This window comes from Equus quagga, chromosome 1 (genome assembly GCF_021613505.1).
Source record: "Equus quagga isolate Etosha38 chromosome 1, UCLA_HA_Equagga_1.0, whole genome shotgun sequence".
NCBI classification, from domain to species: domain Eukaryota; kingdom Metazoa; phylum Chordata; class Mammalia; order Perissodactyla; family Equidae; genus Equus; species Equus quagga.
This window is the reverse complement of record NC_060267.1, coordinates 86,726,440-86,749,224: the sequence shown is the minus strand read 5'-3', so window position 1 is coordinate 86,749,224 and position 22,785 is coordinate 86,726,440. Positions and strand designations below refer to the sequence as shown.

The following is a 22,785-nucleotide window of genomic DNA, read 5'->3' as shown; positions in this document are numbered from 1 at the left end:
ATATATACCACGTCTTCTTTATCCAGTCATCAGTTGATGGGCACTTAGGTTGCTTTCTGTTTTCCATAGTGGCTGTACCAGTTTGCATTCCCACCAACAGTGTATGAGGGTTCCTTTTTCTCCACAACCTCTCCAACATTTGTCACTTTTTGTTTTGGATATTTTTGCCATTGTAACAGGTGTAAGGGATATCTTAGTATAGTTTTGATTTGCATTTCCCTGATGATTAGTGATGATGAGCATCTTTTCATGTGTCTATTGGCCATCTGTATATCTTTTTTGGAGAAATGTCTGTTCATGTCCCCTGTCCATTTTTTGATCGGGTTGTTTGATTTTTTGTTGTTGAGCTGTGTGAGTTCTTTATATATTATGGAGATTAACCGTTTGTTGCATAAATAACTTGAAAATATTTTTTCCCAACTAGTGGGTTCTTTTTTTGTTTCAATCCTGTTTTCCCTTGCCTTGAAGGAGCTCTTTAGTCTGAAGTCCCATTTGTTTATTCTTTCTGTTGTTTCCCTTGTCTAAGGAGTTATGGTGTCCGAAAAGATTCTTTTGAAACTGATGTCAAAGAGTGTACTGCCTATATTCTCTTCTACAAGACTTATTGTTTCAGGTCTAATCTTTAGGTCTTTGATCCATTTTGAGTTTATTTTTGTGAATGGTGAAAAAGAATGGTCAATGCGTGTATCTATTTCTTAATAAACTTTTCTTTTTAAATCTTCTGGGCAACTAATGGGAAAAAAAGAATGCTGAGTTTTCCTCTGTAAGTGGAGGTTTTTCTTCTTTGTCTTGGAAATGTTTTTATCAAATTAATTTGCTTGTGCTGCTCACGTCTGGTTTATTTAAAGAAATTTAATTTTGTTGCTACTTCTTGGCATGAAGTGCAGACTAAAATTAGGCAGGCCAAGAAAGTATTCCAGGAGCACCTTTTCTGAGGGTTGAAAGCCAAAATAAAAGATTCTGTCAGAGGAAGAGAAGAAATCATTGGGGCTATTTAACGGTCATTATGAAACAGGTTTGTTCTGGTAGGAGACTGAAATTCACCTGTGTTTTAAATTGACTAGAAGTTGGAGGGACTAAATAAAATAATAAATGTGCAGGGTGTTCTAGATCTAATTATGATTTCTCTATATTTAAATTGGAAGTGGTCAGATCACTGGTACTGAATCGAATCTACATAACTGTTTGGAAGGAATAAGAATAAAATGTGTGCAAGGAGACCAAAGCGTAACCTTTCTTTAAGAAGAGCTCATGTGATTCTCAGCCACAATGAAGATTTCTGAGCAGATCATAGAAGATACAATACAGATTCCGTATCTGGCCAAGTGGAAGAATGAATGATAAAAGGCAGGCTTACCGAATACTGAAACTTTTGACAGGAGAGGGGTTCTGTAATTTGGAGATTGCCTGATCTCTTGGGCAGTTATTAAAGGTGACATGTAAGTAAAGAAGTTGCATACTGAATTGGTGTTCAGTTTTCTTACTCAAGACAGTTATGGTGGTAGGTCTTGGAGAATACTAATGTCTGTCTCAGAGATACAACACAAGGAATTATGTCATTCCATCGTAACCACTTACGGATTAATGGTTAATGTAGTCTTTTTGGAACTCACTTATGTTTAGTCTGAGCTATCTCTGAGTTTTTCGTGTAGGGCTGCCTGCTCTGCAGACTCGTACCTCATCGGAACTGCCTCCCTAAAGCTTCAAAGAATTCTCCCTTGCTTTTTTCTGAGATTTGGTGAACAGCCTTTCGCACCTCCTCAGCTTCTATCTGATTTTGTAGATTCTCATCATATATGGTAGTCTTTATCCTTACGGATTTGAAGCCTGTTAGTCTTGTCACTCATCTTATTGCCTGTCTTATCAATCATCTTGTTTACCTGAGTTGTTTGGCTTTGTACTGTATCTTTCTTCGGGTACTGCAGGGAAAACCGAACATAGTCCAGCAGTTAGGGACACACCATGGCTTTGTATAGGGCCAGAGGAGTGTTTTCAAGACCCTTTCTGATAATGCCTGGCTTACTAATGGATATTATGCCTTTTTGAGTACTAAGTCTATGAAATATGGTGTATATTTTACATTTATGGCACATCCCAGTTTGGAACAGCCACATTTCAGGTGCTCAACAGCTACATGTGGCCATAGGTGTCGCATGGGACAGTGCGTGCCTCTGACTCCCCAGCCGCTTTCCTAGAATTTCAGAGCTGAGAGAGAATCGGGATTCTTCTAGTTCTGTACCCTTCTCATTTTGCCAACAGGGAAAGTGAGTTTTGTAGAGTTTATGATCTGCCTGAGGATGTCCAGCTGATCAGTGAATTAGGTTTGAAAGCCTCTCTATGCAGAGTTCTTTCTGATATAGTAGCCTTTTTAGGATGGCAAAGAGCATGCTTTTTTAGGTACATCTTCCACTTTGTCACCTTTCTTTTTGCCTTCCATTCTAAGTACATTGGATAGATCTTTTCTGACAACATGCCATGTACTTCCCTGCTTCTTTGCTTCTGCTCAGACTGTTTCTTTCATCTACTTCTTTAATACTTACATAGCACACACATTAAATCATTTAATACTCTATGAGTTGGGTACTAATATTTGCCCCATTTTATAGATAGGTAGCTGACTAACTTTCCAAAGTCATACAGCTAAGTAAGTGGAAGAGCTGGTATTCAAACCTAGGTAGTCTGGCTCCAGAGTTCATGTCCATAACTATCATTTATGCTTCCTCTATCTGTGTGCCTTGTGAGCTCTAGCTTGGATGTCACTTTCTCCACACAGGGCTGTGGGATTTCGCAATAAGAATTATTAGCAATGATTAGAATTTGCCTAGGTACTTAGAGTTGCCAGAGCGCCTTCATGTTCATGCTATCATTTACACAGTCTTTGTGATGGCAGAACAGATATCAGAGCCAGGACTTGATGAGGTTTAAGTGATTTTTGCCACAAGGACTCAGAGTACATACTTGAATTTATTTGCTCTTAAAAATTCCCTTTCAGGGGCTGGCCCTGTGGCCAAGTGGTTAAGTTCGTGTGCTCCACTTCAGGCGGCCCAGGGTTTTGTAGGTTTGAATCCTGGGCGCAGACATGGCACTGCTCATTGAGCCACGCTGAGGCGACGTCCCACATACCACAACTAGAAGGACCCACAACTAAGAATATACAACTGTGTGCCTGGGGGCTTTGGGGAGAAAAAGGAAAAGAATAAAAAATCTTTAAAAACAAAAAAAATTCCCTTTCTTTCTTTTCTATGTTGATCTTTGCCCCTTGGCACTTTCTGCTCGATTTTACCTCTTAGCGTATACTGTTCTGTCTTGTATGATAACAAATATGTCTGTCTCCACCATTAGACTGTAAGCTTCTTGAGGGCAGGATCATCTCTTGTTGATTTATTTATTTTTTATTATTATTATTTAAAAAATTTTTTATTTTTTCCTTTTTCTCCCAAAGCCCCCTGGTACATAGTTGTGTATTTTTAGTTGTGGGTCCTTCTAGTTGTGGCATGTGGGATGCCACCTCAGCATGGCTTGATGAGCGGTGCCGTGTCCCTGCCCAGGATTCGAACTGTTGAAACCCTGGGCCGCCAAAGCAGAGTGCACGAGCTTAACCACTCGGCCACGGGGCCGGCCCCTATTTATTTATTTATTTATTTATTTATTTATTTATTTTAAAGATTTTATTTTTTCCTTTTTCTCCCCAAAGCCCCCCGGTACATAATTGTGTATTCTTTGTTGTGGGTCCTTCTAGTTGTGGCATGTGAGACGCTGCCTCAGCGTGGTCTGATGAGCAGTGCCATGTCCGCGCCCAGGATTTGAACTAACGAAACACTGGGCCGCCTGCAGCGGAGTGCGTGAACTTAACCACTCGGCCACGGGGCCAGCCCCTATTTATTTATTTTTTTAATAATTAAAAAAAAAATATTCTTCTTCCCAAAGTCCTCCAGTACATAGTTGTATATTCTAGTTGTAGATCCTTCTGGTTATGCTATGTGGGATGCTGCCTCAGGATGGCTTGTTGAGCGGTGCCATGTCCATGCCCAGGATCCGAACTGGCGAAACCCTGGGTCACTGAAGCGGAGCACACAAACCCAACCACTGGGCCATGGGGCCAGTCCCTCTTGTTTATTTTTGTATTCTCCAAAGTCTTAGAACACTGCTTATATGTGATAGGCAGTTAAAGTTTGTTGAATCAAAGGGTATACTGCTTTACAACAAACATTTCTTTTTTTGTTCTGAGGAAGATTTGCCCTGAGTTAACATCTGTTGCCAATCTTCCTCTTTCTTTCTTTCTTTTTAATTTTTATTCTTTTTTTCCCTTATTCTCCCCAAATGCCCCCGGCACATAGTTGCATATTTTTAGTTGTGGGTCCTTCTAGTTGTGGCATGTGGGATGCTGCCTCAGCATGGCCTGATGAGCAGTGCCACGTCTGCGCCCAGGATTTGAACCAGCGAAACCCTGGGCCACCGAAGCAGAGTGCGCAAACTTAACCACTCAGCCATGGGGCTGGCCCCTTGTTTTTTTTTTTTTTTGGGGGGCTGAGGAAGATTAGCCCTGAGCTAACATCTGTGCCAGTCTTCCTCTATTTTGTATGTAGGTCACCACTACAGTCTGGCGGACGAGTGGTGTAGGTCTGTGCCTAGGATCTGAACCTGTGAACCTGGGCTGCCGAAGCTGAGCATGCTGAATTTAACCACTACGCCACAGGGCTGGCCCCAACAAACATTTTTTTAAATGTTTCCTTGTGTCAAGTGCTGTTCACTGTGGGTGATAGAGAAGAGTCCGATACTTCTCTCTGCCTTTGAGGATCTCTCCATATAGTAAGGGAGCTAGAAAGGTAAACAAATTGCATGGTGTGGTAGGTGCTAAAATAGAGGGCTCTTGGGATATTGGGGAACATAGAAGAAGCAGCATCTAACTCTGGAGCCAGAGATGGTTTCACAAAGGAGGAAAAATGAGAGGATGAGCAGTTTGTTCAGGTCGACAAAGCGGGAAGGCAAGAATGTGCAAGGAGAATAAATACCATGTGTGATGATATAGCTTAATCTGAAAGAATGTGGCTGGTTCAGGGAACTTGAAGTAGTTTGGTATGCCTGGAGGTGGTGGTGGGAAGACAGGCAGAGGCCAAATCATGGAAGACTAGGCTGATAAACTTGGATTTTTATCTTTTAGGTGGTACATGGATAAACACTTTGAAATGTTTTTGTATTTTAGAGGGAAACAAATCATACTGTGCTTTGTGATATTGCTTAAAATGTGACTAGAAAGAAAAGTAGATTCAAAGAGAATGAGTACAGGGATACATCGTTCTGTGTGGTAGGAATATGACAAAATAATGGAGATGATATCTGAATGGAGTTTGGGAAACACTGCCATAGACAGAGGAGTGCCCTTGAGAGATTTTTAAGGAGGACAGTGACAATAGGTTTTATAACTATTATTCTGGCAGTATTGTGGACCATGGATTGAAATGGGACAAACATGTCATAGAAGCAATAGGCCAGGTGACATGAGAGCTTGAAGTAAGGCCATGACAAGTGATTGTGGTTTTTAAGAGGAAATGAAGAAGTTAGAATAGGGCCTGTTGACAGATTGTGTTTAGGTTATGGGAGGGAGGGAAGAGTTCAGTGTAATCTCTTAGTTTCTGATGGATTACTTAGTAAATACTGTAACTAGACTAAGGAATGCAAGGGAGTTTGGTTTGGGCTGTACTGAGTTTGAGATGCTGTCAAATCAAGACATTGAGGTAGAGATATTTAGAAGACTGTTGGATGCAGAGGTTGGTTAGCTAGCAAACAATTATTGATTGCCAAGTTTGCTACAGACACCATTCTAATAGTGTAACTCAGGAGAAAGGTCTAGACCGGTGGTTCTTGACTAGGGGTGATTTTGCTCCCGAGAAGATATTTGGCAATGTCTGGAGACATTTTTGATTGTTGCAGCTCTGGGGTTGCTATGGGTATCTAGTGGGTAGAGACCGGAGATGTTGTTAAACATCCTATAATGCACAGGACAGCAGCACCCCACAACAAAGAATTATCAGTAGTGCTGTGGTTGAGAAACTGGCTTGGAAGATGCAGATTTTTCCTTCTGGATTGTAAGGGTATGACTCTCATTGTCATCTTGGATTCCCACTTCCCATTCTCAGTGATTTGTATTATAGTAGAGACTTTGTGCAAAGGCTGTGTAAAATATAATTTTAGATAGATTTTTGTTTCTTAAGATAAGGGTATTTTATAAATACCAGTATGTAAAAGGAAATAGTATGTTTTAGATAGCAAGATCAGCTAAACAAAGAATTATAAAAATTGAAAATCCAGTGTGTTTGAGGGGCAAGAGGAAACAGGGAGACAGGAGCGGAGAATAGAATGGAACCATGAACAAGTATTTTGAGGAAAAGGTAGAGAACAGAAGTAGGACCTCCTGAGAATGGAGGTCATCAAGCATTAGGAATTAATTGGGCATTGTGGGGAGAGATGGGTGTAGTTTGCCCTACATTTGAGATAAGATTGAGACTCTTGCCTCGGTGACTGTTTTGGAGCAGTAAGAGAAACCATGCTTCCTCCAAACCCAGCAGCAGAGCAAATCTGTGAAGGGCTCTGGAGGAGCCTCGCTCTCCGGTGGCAAGGCTGGGCTCTGTGAGGCCACTGGCTGTAGCTGGCTGATTATTTATATAGAGTTTGTAGAGATTTCATAGACTTCTTATTTTTGTGTGTGCTCGATATGAATTTGTAAGCTACTGCTGAACTGGATAGATGAGAGGCAACGGCTTTGGCTTAGAGACTCAGCGCCCTAAATCCTTCGTTGGCACTACAGAAGTGGCAGTTACAGGAGGCAGCTGTTATTTTCCTCAAGTTAGCATGCCTGGCCTGGGGTTGAAGATGCTGCCTAAGTAGTTTTTGCATGTGTTCTCTGAACACTCACTGGCCTTTGAGACTGGCAGGGTTTCACAGTGATGTTCTTTAGTGTATTGTCTCCTGTTACTTTCAGATGAGCACTGGGGCTGTGGGCCAGTTACTAGGGGTGACTTGCAGTTCAGCAGGCATTATGGGCTAGGAGAGCCAGTGATATGTGGTTGCAAATTCTGGCACCTTCAAATATGGGAATCATGGAGTCCCTCTGGAATCTGTGCTGTGATTAGTTTCAGAATATTAATTAAATGATAATTCACTTTGTTCCAAAAAGGATATAGAGTGATTTGCAAAGATTCCTTCAATATAGCAAGATAAATTACATTCAGAATAAGTAAGAAAAATGAGACAGAGAAAATAAAGATAGGAAACCAAGATGGAGCCACCAGTAACAGTGAGAGTAGTATACAAAATAAAAGCTCTGATGAGGACCAGGTTACTTCTTTGAGATTAGGTCTTAAGCTTTCTAGGAACCTACAGAAAGATGGAAACTAATCAATTAAAAAATTTAGAGTCTACGAGGTGATAAAAACAAGCTTCTCAGGGAAGTCACTTCTATCCCTGATAAAGGGAGCAGAGAGACATTCTTCCCCTGGGTCCTCCTTGAAGGCAGCTGTTTAACCACAGCATCCTATACTCCTTGTTTATAGTCTACACCGTGACAAGCTCTCTAGAGGACTCTTTCCTATAATGTCCCTTACTACAGGTTGATGGCATGACATTAAAGTGCAATTTGGGAAAAAGCAATTGAGAAAGGAGGACAGTATAATGCAGGGTGAGGACAGGCCTCTCTAGAGGACAGTTTGGTTTAATTTAGGGTGGAGTTTATAGTAGGTTGGTTTTTTGGGTAATATTTTAATAATTGATCTTTAAAGAGGTCTACACAGTGGAGCACTGAAGTTTACAAGTAACCAACAGTTTCCTGAGAGTGGGCAAGTAGAGAGATTAACGTTGTGGGAAATAGACAACTTTTCTCTCCCAGAGACGTATTGTGGAAAGAAGATTGGGAGATGAGCTTCTGGGGCGCCTTGTGTCAGAGGATGTGTTAAGGGGAAACATCCAAGTTGTATTCATGGTATGGGCTCTGACCTTCACTGATAGAAGTTAGGCCTGTTCTTAAAAGATGTGAAATCTGAAAGGAGTGTGGACAGGACAAGTGTCTGACAATACGCAGGCTTCATGGCGGCAAACAGAAAACTCTGCCCACTCTTGTACAAATGACAGCAAAGCACTTCTGCAAGTACCTTGGTGGAATTCTCTTTGAGGAGATTTGGTGAGTATACCTGCACCAATACTGCAGATATTAATTGAGCAAGGCATTATACCTAAGAAAGTTGGGTAAGGTCCCGAGATAAGTACCTTAAAACATCACTATACTGTTTTATTTTGAAAATTGTATAGTATCAGGAAAAAAAAACTTTTCAAAGTATTAATTCCTGCTCTATGAAGCTAACCTAAAAAGAGTAGTGCTTTTTATTCTGGCAAGATGAGGAGAAGGGAGGTAGTAATGAAAGACTATAAAATATTACAGGCCAAACATGGCATATTTGTTCTTTGGGAATACCCTTAAGCTAGATGGGAATGAGTTAGGGTGAAAAAAAAAAAGATGCAAAATAGTAGATTATAAACTTTTGGAACTAATTACTATAAAAATAAATTATATATCACAGATCTAATGGATTATAATAAAAATAAATGCTGTACAACACTGATCTTTTGAAATTGACTGGAAGAACAACTGTCTCTATCCATAGGAGTGGATTTGGGTGGTTGTGGTAAAGGTGGTAATTATTATTTTTTTAATAAGATATATATTATTTATTTTTTAAAAAAATAACAGCTTTATTGTGATAAAATTCACATATCATAAAGTTCACTTTTAAAGTATACAATTCAGTGAGTTTTAATATATTCATGGAATTGTGCAGCCGTCACCATAATCAGTGTTAGAACATTTTCACTACCCCAAAGAGAAACTCTATCCCCGTTAGCAGTAACTCCCCATTTCCCCCCACCCTAAACCCCAACCCTAAGCCACAACTAATCTACTTTCTATCTCTATGGATTTGCCCATTTTTGTTATTTCATATAAATTGGATCATATGTGGCCTTTTGTTACTGGCTTATTTCACTTAGCGTAATGTTTTTAAGGTTCATCGATATTTTAACATATATCAGCACTTCATTCCTTTCTGTGGCTGAATAATATTCCATTATATGGATGTAGCACATTTTTGTTTATTCATTCATCTGTTGATGGACACTTGGGTTGTTTCCACCTTTTGGCTTGTAATGCCACTGTGAACATTGGTGCACTGTATCTGTTCGAGTCCCTGCTTTTGATTCTTTTGGGTATATACCCAGAAGTGGAGTTGCTGGGTTATATGGTTATTCTGTGTTTAGCATTTAAGGAACTACCAAACTGTTTTCCACAGTGGCTGCACCATTTTATATTCCTACCAGCAATATATGAAGGTTCCAATTTCTCTACGTCCTCATGAACACTTCTTATTTTCTGTTTTTAAAAAATTATAGCCATCCTAGTATATGTGAAGTGGTATCCCATTGTGGTTTTGATTTCCATTTATTTCCCTAGTGACTAATGGTATTGAGCATCTTTTCATGTGCTTATTAGCCATTTGTATATCTTCTTGGAGACAATGTCTATTCAAGTCCTTTCCCCATTTTTTAATTGGGTCGTTTGTCTTTTTGTTGTTGAGTTGTAGTAGTTCTTTATATATTCTGGACGTTAAACCCCTATCAGATATATGATTTCGAAGTATTTTCTCCCATTCTGCAGATTGTCTTTTCACTTTCTTGATAATGTCCTTTGATGAACACAAGTTTTTAATTTTGATGAAGTCAAGCTTATTTATTTTTTCTTTTATTGCTCAAGCTTTTGGTATATCCAAGACTCCACTGCCAAATCCAGGGTCAGGAAGATTTACCCCTATGTTTTCCTCTAAGAGTTTTGTAGTTTTAGCTCTTATATTTAGGTCGTTAATCGTTTTAATTCTTGTATATACTGTGAGGGGTCCAAGTTAATTATTTTGCATTTGGAAATCTAGTTGTCCCAACACCATCTTTTGGAAAGACTATTTTTTCTGGTAATACATTTTTAATGTTTTTTTGTATAGGTTATACAGTTATATGGTTCCAAACTTAAAAAGTTTGAAGGCTATAAATGTTAAGTCTTCCTTCCACTCCTGCCCCCAGCCACCCAGTGCTCTTCCTCATATTGGTAGCCAGTGTTATGTTTCTTATGGATGCTTCCAGAAACAGCAGTTTAGGCCTATACAAATAAAAATAAGCAAGTGTGTAGATGTACGTGTGTGCATGTGTATATGTTTTTTTTCCTTTAATACAAGAGGTAGCGTATACATTATTCTGCATCTTGCATTTTTTTCAATTAAGGCCGTTTTCTAGTTTCAAAATGACATTTATTAAGTTTTTTTTAAAAAAGAAATGCAGTAACAGCAAAATATGAAGAACACTCTACCAATACCTCAGTATTTCCTTCTACCAAGAATAAAATTTTTTACACTTTTTTTTAAAAAGTAAAAGAAATAAACAAAGATGAAAGTGGAATTCCTTTTGTTTGACATCTCCAGCAACTGCTATTATGGGTTTGATGTATAGTCTTATAGGTCGTATTTTATAATTCGGCATACACTTGTATGTGGTAGATTGAGTGTATGACTCTGTGTGTGTGTGTAAAAGCTCTGCAGAGCACTTTGCATGCGCTATCTTGTTTAATCCTCAGAATATCCTCAGGCTGGTAGCTCTGTTTTGTGCATGAGGAAACTGAGGCCCAGAGAGATCAACTAACTTGCTCAGGGTTGCACAGCTAAGTAAGAGACAATAAGCTAAGTAATAGGTAGTAAGAGGTGGAGCTGATATGTGCTGTCTCATCTCTTTAACTTCAAAGGCTGTGCTCTGAAGCTCTGAACTATGCCTTGGATTTCCTTGATATACCACTTTTCTGCTCTAGAGTATAAGATATTCTGGGATTGGTACTTGTTTATTTAGGAATAAAGGAGTATGTATTCCCTTTCAGTCCTACTCTGTTTCTTAAGATTTGACCTTCCAGTAGCATTGAACACAGTTGATCACTCCTTTTGAAACATTTCCTTCACTGGACCTCCAGAATACCCATACTCCCATGGTTTCCTTTGTTCCTCACTAAGCAGTTTCTTGCTGCTTCCTCCTTTTCCCCCTAACTTCTAAGGGGAGTCTTAAGGCTCATTTCTTTCTTTCTTTTTTTTTTTTTTATTGAGTTCATAATAGTTTATGTCAATGTGAAATTTCAGTTATACATTATTTCTTGACTGTCACCACATAAGTGCTCCCCTTCACCCCCTTCTGCCCACCCCCAAACCCCCTTCCCTTGGTAACCACTGAACTGTTTTCTTTGTCCATGTATTTGTTTATGTTCCACATATTAGTAAAATCATCTGGTGTTTGTCTTTCTCAGTCTGGCTTATTTCACTTAGCATAATTCCCTCCAGGTCCTTCCATGTTACTGCACATGGGATGAATTTGTCTTTTTTTATGGCTGAACAGTATTCCATTGTGTGTGTATGTGCGTGTGTATGTGTGTGTGTGTGTGTGTATACAACCCCCCCACGCAACATCTTCTTTATCCAATCATCAGTCGATGGGCACTTGGATTGTTTCCATGTCTTAGCTATTGTGAATAGTGCTGCAATGAACATAGGGGTGCAGATGCTATTTTGGATTGTTGGTTTCAGATTGTTTGGGTAGATACCCAGTAGTGGGATAGCTGGATCATATGGTAGTTCTAGTTTTAGTTTTTTGAGGCTCATTTCTTGAACTTTTCCTTTTCTCTATTTGTAAGCAACCACTTTACTTATCGCTTCTAGTCTCATGACTCGAAATATGTATATCCTGACAGTCTCCAAATTGCTCTTTCTGGCCTGGATCCTTTTCCTGAAATTCAAGACTCATTTGGTCAACTGTTTCCAGAACATCTTAGGCACTTGGAAGTCTGATAGGCATCTAAGAATGTGTCAAAATCAAACTCTCACAGCTAACTTGTAGAAACAACCTACATTCCAGCAACTGATGAATGGGTAAACAAAAAGCGGTAAATACATACAATGGAATATTATTCAATTATAAAAAAGAACAAAGTAGTTACACGTGTTACAGTATGGATGAACCTTAAAAACATTATGTTAAGTGAAAGAATCCAGTCACAAAAGGCCACATATCAGATGTCCAAAATGGAGAAATCTGTAGAGACAGAAAGTAGATTAGTGGTTGCCTAAGGCCGTAGGGTAGGGTTGTGGGAAATGGAGAGTGACTGCTAAATGGTACAGAATTTCTTTTTGGGGTGATGAAAATGTTCTCAAATTGATTATGGTGGTGGTTGTCCACAGAATATACTGAAAACCATTAAATTTTACACTTTAAAGGGGTGAATTTTATGGTATGTGAATTATAACTCAATGGAGTTGTTAAAAAAAAAATCAAATTCCTACTTCCCCATCCCTCAAACCAAACCCAAACAAAACAATCTCATGAAAAAAAATAATTGATAAGCTGGACTTCATTAAAATTAAAAACTTTTGCTTTGCAAAAGACAGTGTCAAGAGAATGAGGAGACAAGCCACAGACTGGGAGAAAATGTTTGCAAAAGATATATATGATAAAGGACTTTTATCCAAAATACACAAAGAACTCCTTTTTTGCAGGGGAAGATTCACCCTAAGCTAAAATCTGTCACCAATCTTCCCCCACCCCCACCCCCCTGAAAGCCCCAGTATGTAGTAGTTGCATATAGTTGTAAGTTCTTCTGGTTCTTCTATGTGAGCTGCTGCCACAGCATGGCTACTGACAGGCAAGTGGTGTGGTTCCGTGCCTGGGAACCAAACCTGGGCCACTGAAGCAGGGCATGCTTAGGCCGTCAGGGCTGGCTCACAAAGAACTCTTAAAACTCAACAACAAGAAAACAACAACCCCATTAAAAAATGGGCCAAGGACCTGAACAGACACCTTGCCAAAGAAGATATACAGTTGACAAGCATATGAAAAGGTGCTCCATATCATATGTCATTAGGGAAATGCAAATTAAAAGAACAATGTAATGCCACCTTACGCCTATTAGAATGGCCAGAAACCAGAACATTGACAACACCAAATGTTGACAAAGTTGTAGGGCAACAGGGACTCTGATTCATTGCTGATAGAATTGCAAAATAGCACAGCCACTTTGGAAGACCATTTCTTACCAGACTAAAGGCAGTTTCCTGCCAAACTAAGCATACTCGTGCCGTACAATCTAGCAGTCATGCTCCTTGCTATTTACCCAAATGAATTGAAAACTTAGGGCCACCCAAAACCCATACACAGATGTTTATGGCAGTGTTATTCAAAATTGCCAAATTTGGAAGCAACCAAAATGTCCTTCAGTAGGCAAATGGATAAATAAACTGGTACATTGGGACAATGGAATATTATTCAGTGGTGAAAAGAAATAGTCAAGCCATGAAAAAACATGAAGGAACCTTAAATGCAGTTTACTACGAGAAAGAAGCTAACCTGAAAAGACCACGTACGTATGATTCCAACTATATGACATTCTGGAAAAGGCAGATGTGGTGACAGTAAAAAGATCATTGGTTTCCAGGAATTGAGGGGAGAGAGAGAGATGAATAGATGTAGCATGGAGTATTTTTAGGGCAGAGAAACTATTCTGTATGATACTACAATTCTGGATGCATGTCATTATACGTTTGTCAAAACCCATAGAATGTACACCAAGAGTGACCCCCAGCGTAAACCGTGGACTCTAGGTAATAATGATGTGTCAGTGTAGGTTCATCAGTTGTAGCAAATATACCGTTCTAATGTGGGATGTTGATATACAGGAGGCTGTGTGTGTTTGTGAGCAGGGGATATATGGGAACTCTTTGTACCTTGTGCTCAGTTTTACTGTTAACCTAAAACTGCTCTGAAAAATGAAGTCTATTTAAAAGGAAAAAAAAAACTACAATAGAAGAAAATCTTTCCTTGGAGTCTTAACTATCTGAGAAATGACTGTTTCCATCCTTCAGTTACTGAAGCCAAAAACCTTAAGTCATCCTTGATTCTTTTCTTTTAATATTCTGTATCCACTTGTTCCCAAATCTGATGGATGCTACATTCAGTAAACATCTGGAATCTGTTCCCTTGTGACCACTACTTTTATGACTCTGGTCCAAGCCAGTATTAACTTTTACCTAGATGGTTGAGGAAGCCTCGTCAGTGGTCTCCCTACTTCTGCCTTTGCCTCTTCTCTACCCTAACTTCCCCATTGTCCATTTTCAACATAGAGACGTAAGATCCTATCACTCCTCTGCTCAGGACCCTCTAATGACTTCCCATTAAAAACCTAGGTCTTTACGTTCACCCCCAAGGACCAATTCTGTGGTGCTCTCCTATTTTTCTCCTCATTCAGTCTACTCCAACCACACCAGCCCTTGATGGTGTTTGTCAAACAGCCAGCATGCTTCCACCTCTTGGCATTTTGTACTTACTGTTCTCTCTGCCTGCAATGCTGTTCCCCCATAACCTTACCTTTTTCAGATTTTTGCTCAAAAGTCACTATCAGTAAGGCTTCCATGCTCACCCTATTTGAAATATCAATGCCTACCTCCTAACTTTACCACTCTTTTTATTCCTGTTCCAGCACTTCATTTTTCTCCATACCTCTTATCACTATCTGAAAAATTAGTATATATCTATTATTTATTTGTTTATTGTCTGTATCTCTCCCCATTAGAGAGTAAGCCCCTGAGAGCAGAGCATTTAGTCTGTTTGGTCATTACTGTTTGTTTACTTTGTGTCTGGAACGATACCCGCTTCCATATTAGGCTCTCATAAATACTGGTTTCATTGAACAACTAAATATTAAAGATAGTGTAGTGGAAAGAGGTAGGAAACCTGGCTTCCAGATCTGTCCCTAAGATTAAGTAGTTTTGTAATCTGAATGCTTGTGAATCTCAGTCTTATCATCCGGGTCAAGCAAGAGATTTGGCGTACGTGGTTTTTAATGCAAACCAGAATTTTACATCTGAAGGAACCTTAGAGAGCATCTTTCATTATAAAGTTAAGGCTCTGAGCTCGGAAACGTTGTTTCACTCACCTGTATCTGTTCCTTTTATGAATAATGGAGGAATTATATGGCAAGCCTAAGGATCGTTTGTCGAAGCAACTGAGGGTTTGGGGAAATTCAACACAAGGAGGAGCTAGCTACTCAGGGACTGAAGGCCAGAAGGACTCTAGGCCAAAAGGAAGATCTTGTCTTTGAGATGCTGTTTGAAGGTCAGGAACTTAGTTGAGGAATTAGAACAGGCTATTTTATTTAGAAATTTTCTAAACATCCCTATTTCCCCTCGTTTTCTTTTGGGGGCTTTTTTGCCTCCTGTGACCCCCCCCGCCCCCACTGTGAGTTCTCTCCTATGCTTGCCTCTGTGTAAAGTGTTGTAGCTGCAACTGTTGAAGTCTCTCTCTCTCATATATTTAAGTAAATTGTAACATTTAGATTCCTTAATTGATATTTAAAATCATTTCATTATGCTTGTGTGGTTTAATTTCTCCTTTCTTGGCAGACCTATCCTAAAATCCAGTGGGGCCTCTGGTTATAGTATAAGCTGGTCTCAGATGGGAGGAAGGTTCCCATCCAGTTCTCTATACGTAGTGGGACTATACACTTCCTTTTCTAGACAGCTCTTGTTAGGATCATTTTCCTTCTGTGAAATCTTTTGATTTGAGTGCTGTCAGAGGACAAATATTTCAAAAATGCAAACATTTAAAGTCATTAAAAAAAACTTAGTACTCCTCAATTTTAGATTTGCATTTTGTAATCAATTAATTTATTTTAGTTAACCTTTTTATTTTTAGATAATTGAGGATTTATATGCAGTTGTAAGAAATAATACCAAGAGGGGCCAGCCTGGTGGCATAGTGGTTGAGTTCATGCACTCCGCTTTGGCAGCCTAATTTGTGGGTTCAGATCCCAGGCATAGACCTACACACCACTCATCAAGCCTCACTCTGGCGGCATCCCACATGCAAAATAGAGGAAGATTGGCACAGGTGTTAGCTCAGCAACAATCTTCCTCACAAAAAAAAAAAAAGAAAGAATACTGAGAAATCCCATGTGCTCTTCACCCAGTTTTTCCCATTAGTAACAAATTGTAGAACTAAGTTACAAATACCACAAAAGAATATTGACATCAGTACAATCCACAGATTGTACCTTTTCAGATTTCTCCAGTTTTACTTATACTTATTTGTGTGTGTGAGAGTGTGTATGTATTTAGTTCTGTGCAATTTTATTACACCTGTAGTCTCATGGATCCAAAACCGCATTCAAGACACAGACAGTTCCATCACCACAAGGATTCCTCATGTTGTCCTTTTATAACCACACCTACTTCCCTCCTGCTGCCTCTAACTCCTGGACCCCTGGCAACCACTAATCTGGTCTCCATGTCTATAGATTTGTCATTTCAGGCATGCTATATAAATGGAATCATACAGCATGTAGGGGATAGGTTTTTTATCACTCAGCATAAATCCCGTAAGATTCATCCAGGTTTTTGTGTGTCAATAGTTTGTTTCTTTTTATTTATGGCTGAATAATATTTTCTAGTGTGGATGTACCACAATTTGTTTAGCTATTCACTTATTGAAGGACATCTGATTTATTTCCAGTTTTTGGCTATCGTGAATTAAGCTTCTATGGACATTTCTGTACAGATTTTTTTTTTTAAAGATTGGCTCCTGAGCTAACAACTGTTGCCAATCTTCTTTTTTTTTTCTTCTCCCCAAAACCCCTCAGTTACAGTTGTATATTCTAGTTGTGAGTGCCTCTGGTTGTGTCTGTACAGATTTTTATGTGAACATAACTTTTCATTGCCAAGAGTACAATTGCTGGATCGTATAGTAAGTGCATGGTTTGCAGTTTACTTTGAAAATCAGCAAATAAAAACTTTTCCTGTTAAGATTATTTACTCTTACATTTTTTAGTGAAAAGCATCATTTTCTAGTTCTTTGTAAAGCCATCTGTCTATTAGAACCTATTGTTTGTGTAGCCAGGGAGTTTGCATTTTGAAATAGTCATTGTATCATTCTTAGACATTATGAGATGAAAGTGAAAGCTGGCAGAATCTAATCCCAGAATCATCAAAGGATAGTTTCCTTTCTTATCAAATGATGTATGTATTAGTTCTTGTCTTTTTTGCCTTTGATCCTTGGTTTTAATATTGTAGTAAAAAGTTGCATTTTATTTTCTCTTTTTACAGCGGCTATGTGACTATGTTTGTGACCTCCTCTTGGAAGAGTCAAATGTCCAGCCAGTATCGACACCAGTAACAGTGTGTGGAGACATACACGGACAGGTAAAATTTCCTGAGCAGACTTTTAGTTTTTTTGCTGTCCATGGTACATGTGTGTTTCCTCTTGTGCTGCAAAATATTAAAAAAGCCCAAAAAGCAAAAAACCACAGCTGATGGGTGGCTAGGTTGCCTCAGTCTGTGTGACAGTAATGATTCCTGGTTACTGTTACAGTGAATAAAAGTAGTGGTTAGAGGCTGGCCCTTTGGCCGAGTGGTTAAGTTCGCACACTCCTCTTCGGCAGCCTGGGGTTTCACGGGTTCAGATCCTGGGCGCAGACCTAGCACCGCTCATCAGGCCATGCTGAGGCTGTGTCCCACATAGCACAACCAGAAGGACCTGCAACTGGAATATACAGCTATGTACTGGGGGACTTTGGGGAGTAAGAAAAAGATAAAAAGATTGGCAACAGATGTTAGCTCAGGTGCAAATCTTTAAAAAAAAAAAAAAGTAGTGGTCAGATTATTAATGAAGTTTGTTGAAATTATCCTTGCAAAGTGAATAGAGTGTACCGTTACTGCTCTGTGGAAAGGGGGAGGTATAAAACACAACATAGACTGCTCATAGTTATGATTAATATGAGATGCTTTGGTTTTAGACACTAATTTTTTATTCATTCTATTCATTTCCTTTTCATTTGTTCTATTCACTCATGTCATATTTTGTTGAAGATTTGTCATTTTCTTAGTGTGAATGAGAACAGCAGAAGTTCAGAAAGATAAAATTGTTGGTGCATGATTTCACAGCAAGTCACTGCTGTAATGAGATGAGATTTAGTTCAGTTTTTCATCCGCTACGTTTTTGTTTGTTTTTGAGAGTTTCAAAGTAGTGACAGGAGGGGCCCACCTCATCATTAGACTCTTACTGTCAGTGTTTACCCTAGTTGGAAACCTTCTGTGTATGTGTAGAGGTTTTTTTTACAGGGAAATGAACGCTGAACAGCACACTCAACCTGCTGTATGCATGCAGAGGAGTTGCAGCTATAAGACGTATATTACATTGTGGATAATACAGTATTTATGAATGGCAGTGGGACCTACTGTCTTCCGTGAAATTTCCCTGCCTTAAATGTGACTGCCTAAAGGAGCAGAAATATGTGTAAATTGGTTGTGATTGGTGGTTGCTCTGTGAGTAAACTCCTATTTTGACTACTTAGTAGTCTCTTTTCTTTTTGGTTTTTCCATCTGTTCTCTGGATGGTTGAGGTTATAATAGATCTGATATCTGCATGTTATCGGCTTCTAAATAGAGGCCTTATTATATCATCTTTGATGGGTTGGAATTCTAATTCTCTAGAATAGACTTTAGGAGTGGATTTCTTAAAATTTCCATATAACTTCTTTCAAAAAGGATAATAAACATTTGTATTTTGCTAACCTAAAGGTTATTAATATATGCAGTGCCTTAACACACTCCTAAAAGCTGGAGCTACTTGGTTTATTCCAGCTTTTAGAAACCAAGTATTGTTTTTCCCTGGTTAGAATATTAAAATTGAGGGGTTACCTGTGTTATCAGAGACTTTTCATTAGATGAATTACAGCCATGATCAAAGGTCAGGAAGTTAGAGGCGGCTTCAAACTAATAAAAGTAATTAAAATCATAAAGTTGGAAATTTATATTATATATACCTTCAGTCAAATGTACAGTTCTTGCTAACATTAATCTTGTGTTTTGAGGTTAACGAAGTGCTTTTTCACATACTCCATGTCAGATTTTTTCAAGAGTCTTATGAGAGAGTCATTTTATGGAGAAGGAAACTGAGCGTGAAAGATTAAGAATTAGCCCAAACTCGCACAGCTGCCAAGGAACAGAGCTCAGTTTTGACACTCGTTTAGGTGCCAGGTAGCCCATGTTATTTTAAGAATGCCACCAACTGAACATTGTTTCTCTTGTACTTGACCCTTAAAACAATTGCTAATCAAAAGCATGGAAGTTGAGGAGCTTCTGAAGTCTGCTGACTGAGTAAATCAAATGTGAGATGTATCCTTTGGGACTTGTACAGTGTCTTCCCCTTGAGCCAGTTCTGGAATTGCAGGATTGGGTTGAGAATAAATAAACATGTTGGCAAGCATGTAGCACTGAGAAGCATTGAAATAGTGTAATCTAGTGAGGAGATTGTAGACTTCAGTGTCAGACAGAGCTTGACTTAAGTCCTGGCTTGGCTACATACTAGCTGTTTAAGAAGCCACTTCAGCTAGCTCACAAGTTCTTTAACTATGGCCTATGGACCCTTGAGGGTACAAAATCAATTAGGATAAATTTGCTGGTGCCTCAGCACGAATCAGGGGAGTGGCACCAGACTGTGCTGGTTGTCATTGTATTCTTTACCAGCAGGCATGCAGAGTAAAATAAAATGCCAGGATCACTTAAGAATGTCCTTGATGAAGCAGTAATATTAATTGGAACTCTCAGCTCTTGTAGATACATCTCTTGGATAATGCATGTGATGACATAGGAAGTATGCATAAAGCACACCTGCTGCCTACCGAAGAGAGATGGTTTGCTCAAGGAGAAGTGCTTGTGCAGTTCTTTGCATCACTAGCTGAAGTAGTCTCTTTTTTTATGGAACACTATTTTTACTTGAGAAAATGAGTGACAAACTGTGGGTATTTGGCGACCATTTTTGCAAAAGTAAAGGAAGTGAGCTAGTCACTTCAAGGAAAACAATTGACAATGTTTGTTGCCAGTGGCAAAATTTGAGTTTTCAAATAAAAAATTGGGCTTTTAGAAAAATTGAGTCCATCACCATGAGGCTAACAACTTAGAGACTCTTCTGATGAGATGAGTGTGATGTTAACAAATACAGTTTTTTTGATGATGTATGATGAAATGTCATTTCCACTTTCTAAATGGCCAGTGTGTTATCCACTCAACATGTTAGACCAGTCTATCTAACAGAGTATGATAAGACCCCTTTTTGAATTTTGATGTACAGTCATATGCCGCATAATGATGTTTTGATCAACGACAGGCTGCATCTATGATAGTGGTCCCATAAGATTAGTAACAAATAGACTAGGTGTGTAGTAGGCTATCCCATCTAGGTTTGTGTAAGTACACTCTATGATACTTGCACAACTACAAAATCACCTAATGGCACATTTCTTAGAATATATTCTGTTGTTAAGCAGCACAGGACTGTATCTATATGTATACACATATGTATACATATGTATCTGTATGTGTACACACTCTCAGTCTATGTAAACACACACGTATATATGTAAATATGTGTTACTCTGACTAGTAATTTCACTTCTTTGACTATGTCTTAAAGGCGAAAAAAAAAAAAAAATTATCAGGGGCTGGCTCTCTGCCCGAGTGGTTAAGTTTTCACGCTCTGCTGTGGCGGCCCAGGGTTCAGATCCTGGGCACGGACATGGCACCACTCGTCAGGCCACGTTGATGCAGTGTCCCACATCCCACAACTAGAAGGACCTGCAACTAAGATATACAACTATGTACAGGGGGTTTGGGGGAATAAAGCAGGGAAAAAAAAAAAAAAGATTGACAACAGTTGTTAGCTCAGGTGCCAGTCTTTAAAAAAGAAAAAAGAAACAACTTTCCATGACTAGCATTTTAATAAAGTGTATCTATCAACTCAAGGCAGTCATGAATAATGATTATAATGGAAACTATGTAGCAAAATGAAAAAATGTTTAGGGAAAAGAATGGAATACAAAACTATACCTATAATGTAACTACACAGTTTTACTATGTAAAACTGAGTATGTCTACACACAGAGTTAGGAAGGGAACATTAAAAAGTTTTATGAGACTGTTGCTTTTATAAAAGTATGGTGAAAGAGTAAGCATCCTTAAACTTTTCTACCGCTGTTTATAAAAATATGTTCTTGAACAAAAGCTTTGTAAGTTTCCATTTAGCCTATATATGTTTAATAGATGATCAGATATTCTACTTCAGGGACCCATAGTTCCTACTCTATATTGGAAGATTTTTCCAATATATATTTTTCCAAAGTCTTTATACAATAAACATTTACCGAGAACATGTGCAGAAAATTAACTGTGTCCTACATTACTGGAAGCCTACCTCATCATTTCACAAATAATTTGTACCACCTATTGTATGTTTTTCATATCACAGACACTCTGTAAATGTTCTCATTTTAAAAGAAAATCAGTCCTGAGGAGTGGATTTTATTCCATCATTAGAGGAGGCAAGGATACAGTTGGCTAGCTCAGGAGTTTATAAACTTTTTGATTTCAGGACCCATTCATAGTCTTAAAAATTGGAAGTCCCCAAAAAGTTTTTGTTGTGTCAGTTGGTATTTACCACATTAGAATTAAAACTGTTCTTTTTTAAATTTTTTTGTTCATTTTTTTTAAGGCTTAAATTCATTTTAAAAATTAATAGTTCATTAAATAGTAACATATATTTTTAGTGAAAAATAAACTGTTTTCCACAACAAAACAAAAATTTACTGAGAAGGTGGCATGGTTTTTAGGGGTTGGCCCCGTGGCCGAGTGGTTAAGTTTGTGCACTCCGCTTCGGTGGCCAGGGTTTTGCCGATTCAGATTGTGGGCGCAGACCTCGCACTACTCATCAGGCCATGGTGAGGTAGCGTCCCACATGCCACAACTAGAAGGGCCTACGACTAGAATATACAACTGTTTACTGGGAGGCTTTGGGGAGAAGAAGAAAAAAAACCCAGAAGATTGGCGACAGATGTTAGCTCAGGTGCCAATCTTAAAAAAAAAAAAAAGAATGATAAAAAAAATGAGAGGCATTGTTTTATATTTTTTGCAAATTTCTTTTACATCTGGCTAAATAGAACATGGCTAGATTCTCATAACTTGCCTCTGCATTCAATCTTTCAGGATATACTAATTAAAGTATATGACGACAATCCAGCTTCACACAGATATGTGTTACAAAAGGAAGGAATATTTTAATAATCTTTAGAGATAATTATTTAGAGATAATTCTTTTAATACTGTGCCAATTACAACTATTAATTTCTTGCACGTTTATCTTTTACACTTGAAAATAAAATTACTACTTAAATTTCTAACAGTTAAAACAGTATAGGAATCTGTTTTGTCACAGTGAACAAAACTGAAATTTAGGTGTTAACTACTGAAAGAAATAAAGCACTACCCTTTATAACAATGTTTCATAAGTCTGAAGAGTTGTTACTAGCTTAGATTAAAAAAACTCTAGAAAGTTTAAAATAAAATTTTTCTATCTTCTTAAAATTAGGAAGTAAATGAATGAAACAAATGTTCAGTCTCACTTCAGTGGTAGACTATTATTTGTTTAAAATATTTGCTGTCCATTTCTACTAGAGTTCCACCCTTTGAAAGTATACTTCTCACTTCCTACCCCACAGATGTATATATAATGTGTGTATGTGTATCATATGTCATTTATTTATATATATATTTTATATATATATACACACACAGTATGAACAATAAAAAAGAAATATCTGTATAGTATTACAGTCACTTCCTTTCA

At 38.4% G+C, this 22,785-nt stretch overlaps 1 protein-coding gene across 1 annotated transcript in view; it reads left to right on the top strand.

The window, feature by feature from the left end:
* The window catches only part of PPP6C (protein phosphatase 6 catalytic subunit), a 33,174-nt gene that overhangs the window by 2,318 nt on the left and 8,071 nt on the right, over nt 1-22,785 (top strand). Inside the window, exon 2 of the mRNA XM_046675866.1 lies at nt 17,214-17,309. Within this exon, the coding sequence (XP_046531822.1) occupies nt 17,214-17,309 (96 nt within the window). The remainder of the gene's footprint in view (nt 1-17,213; nt 17,310-22,785) is intronic.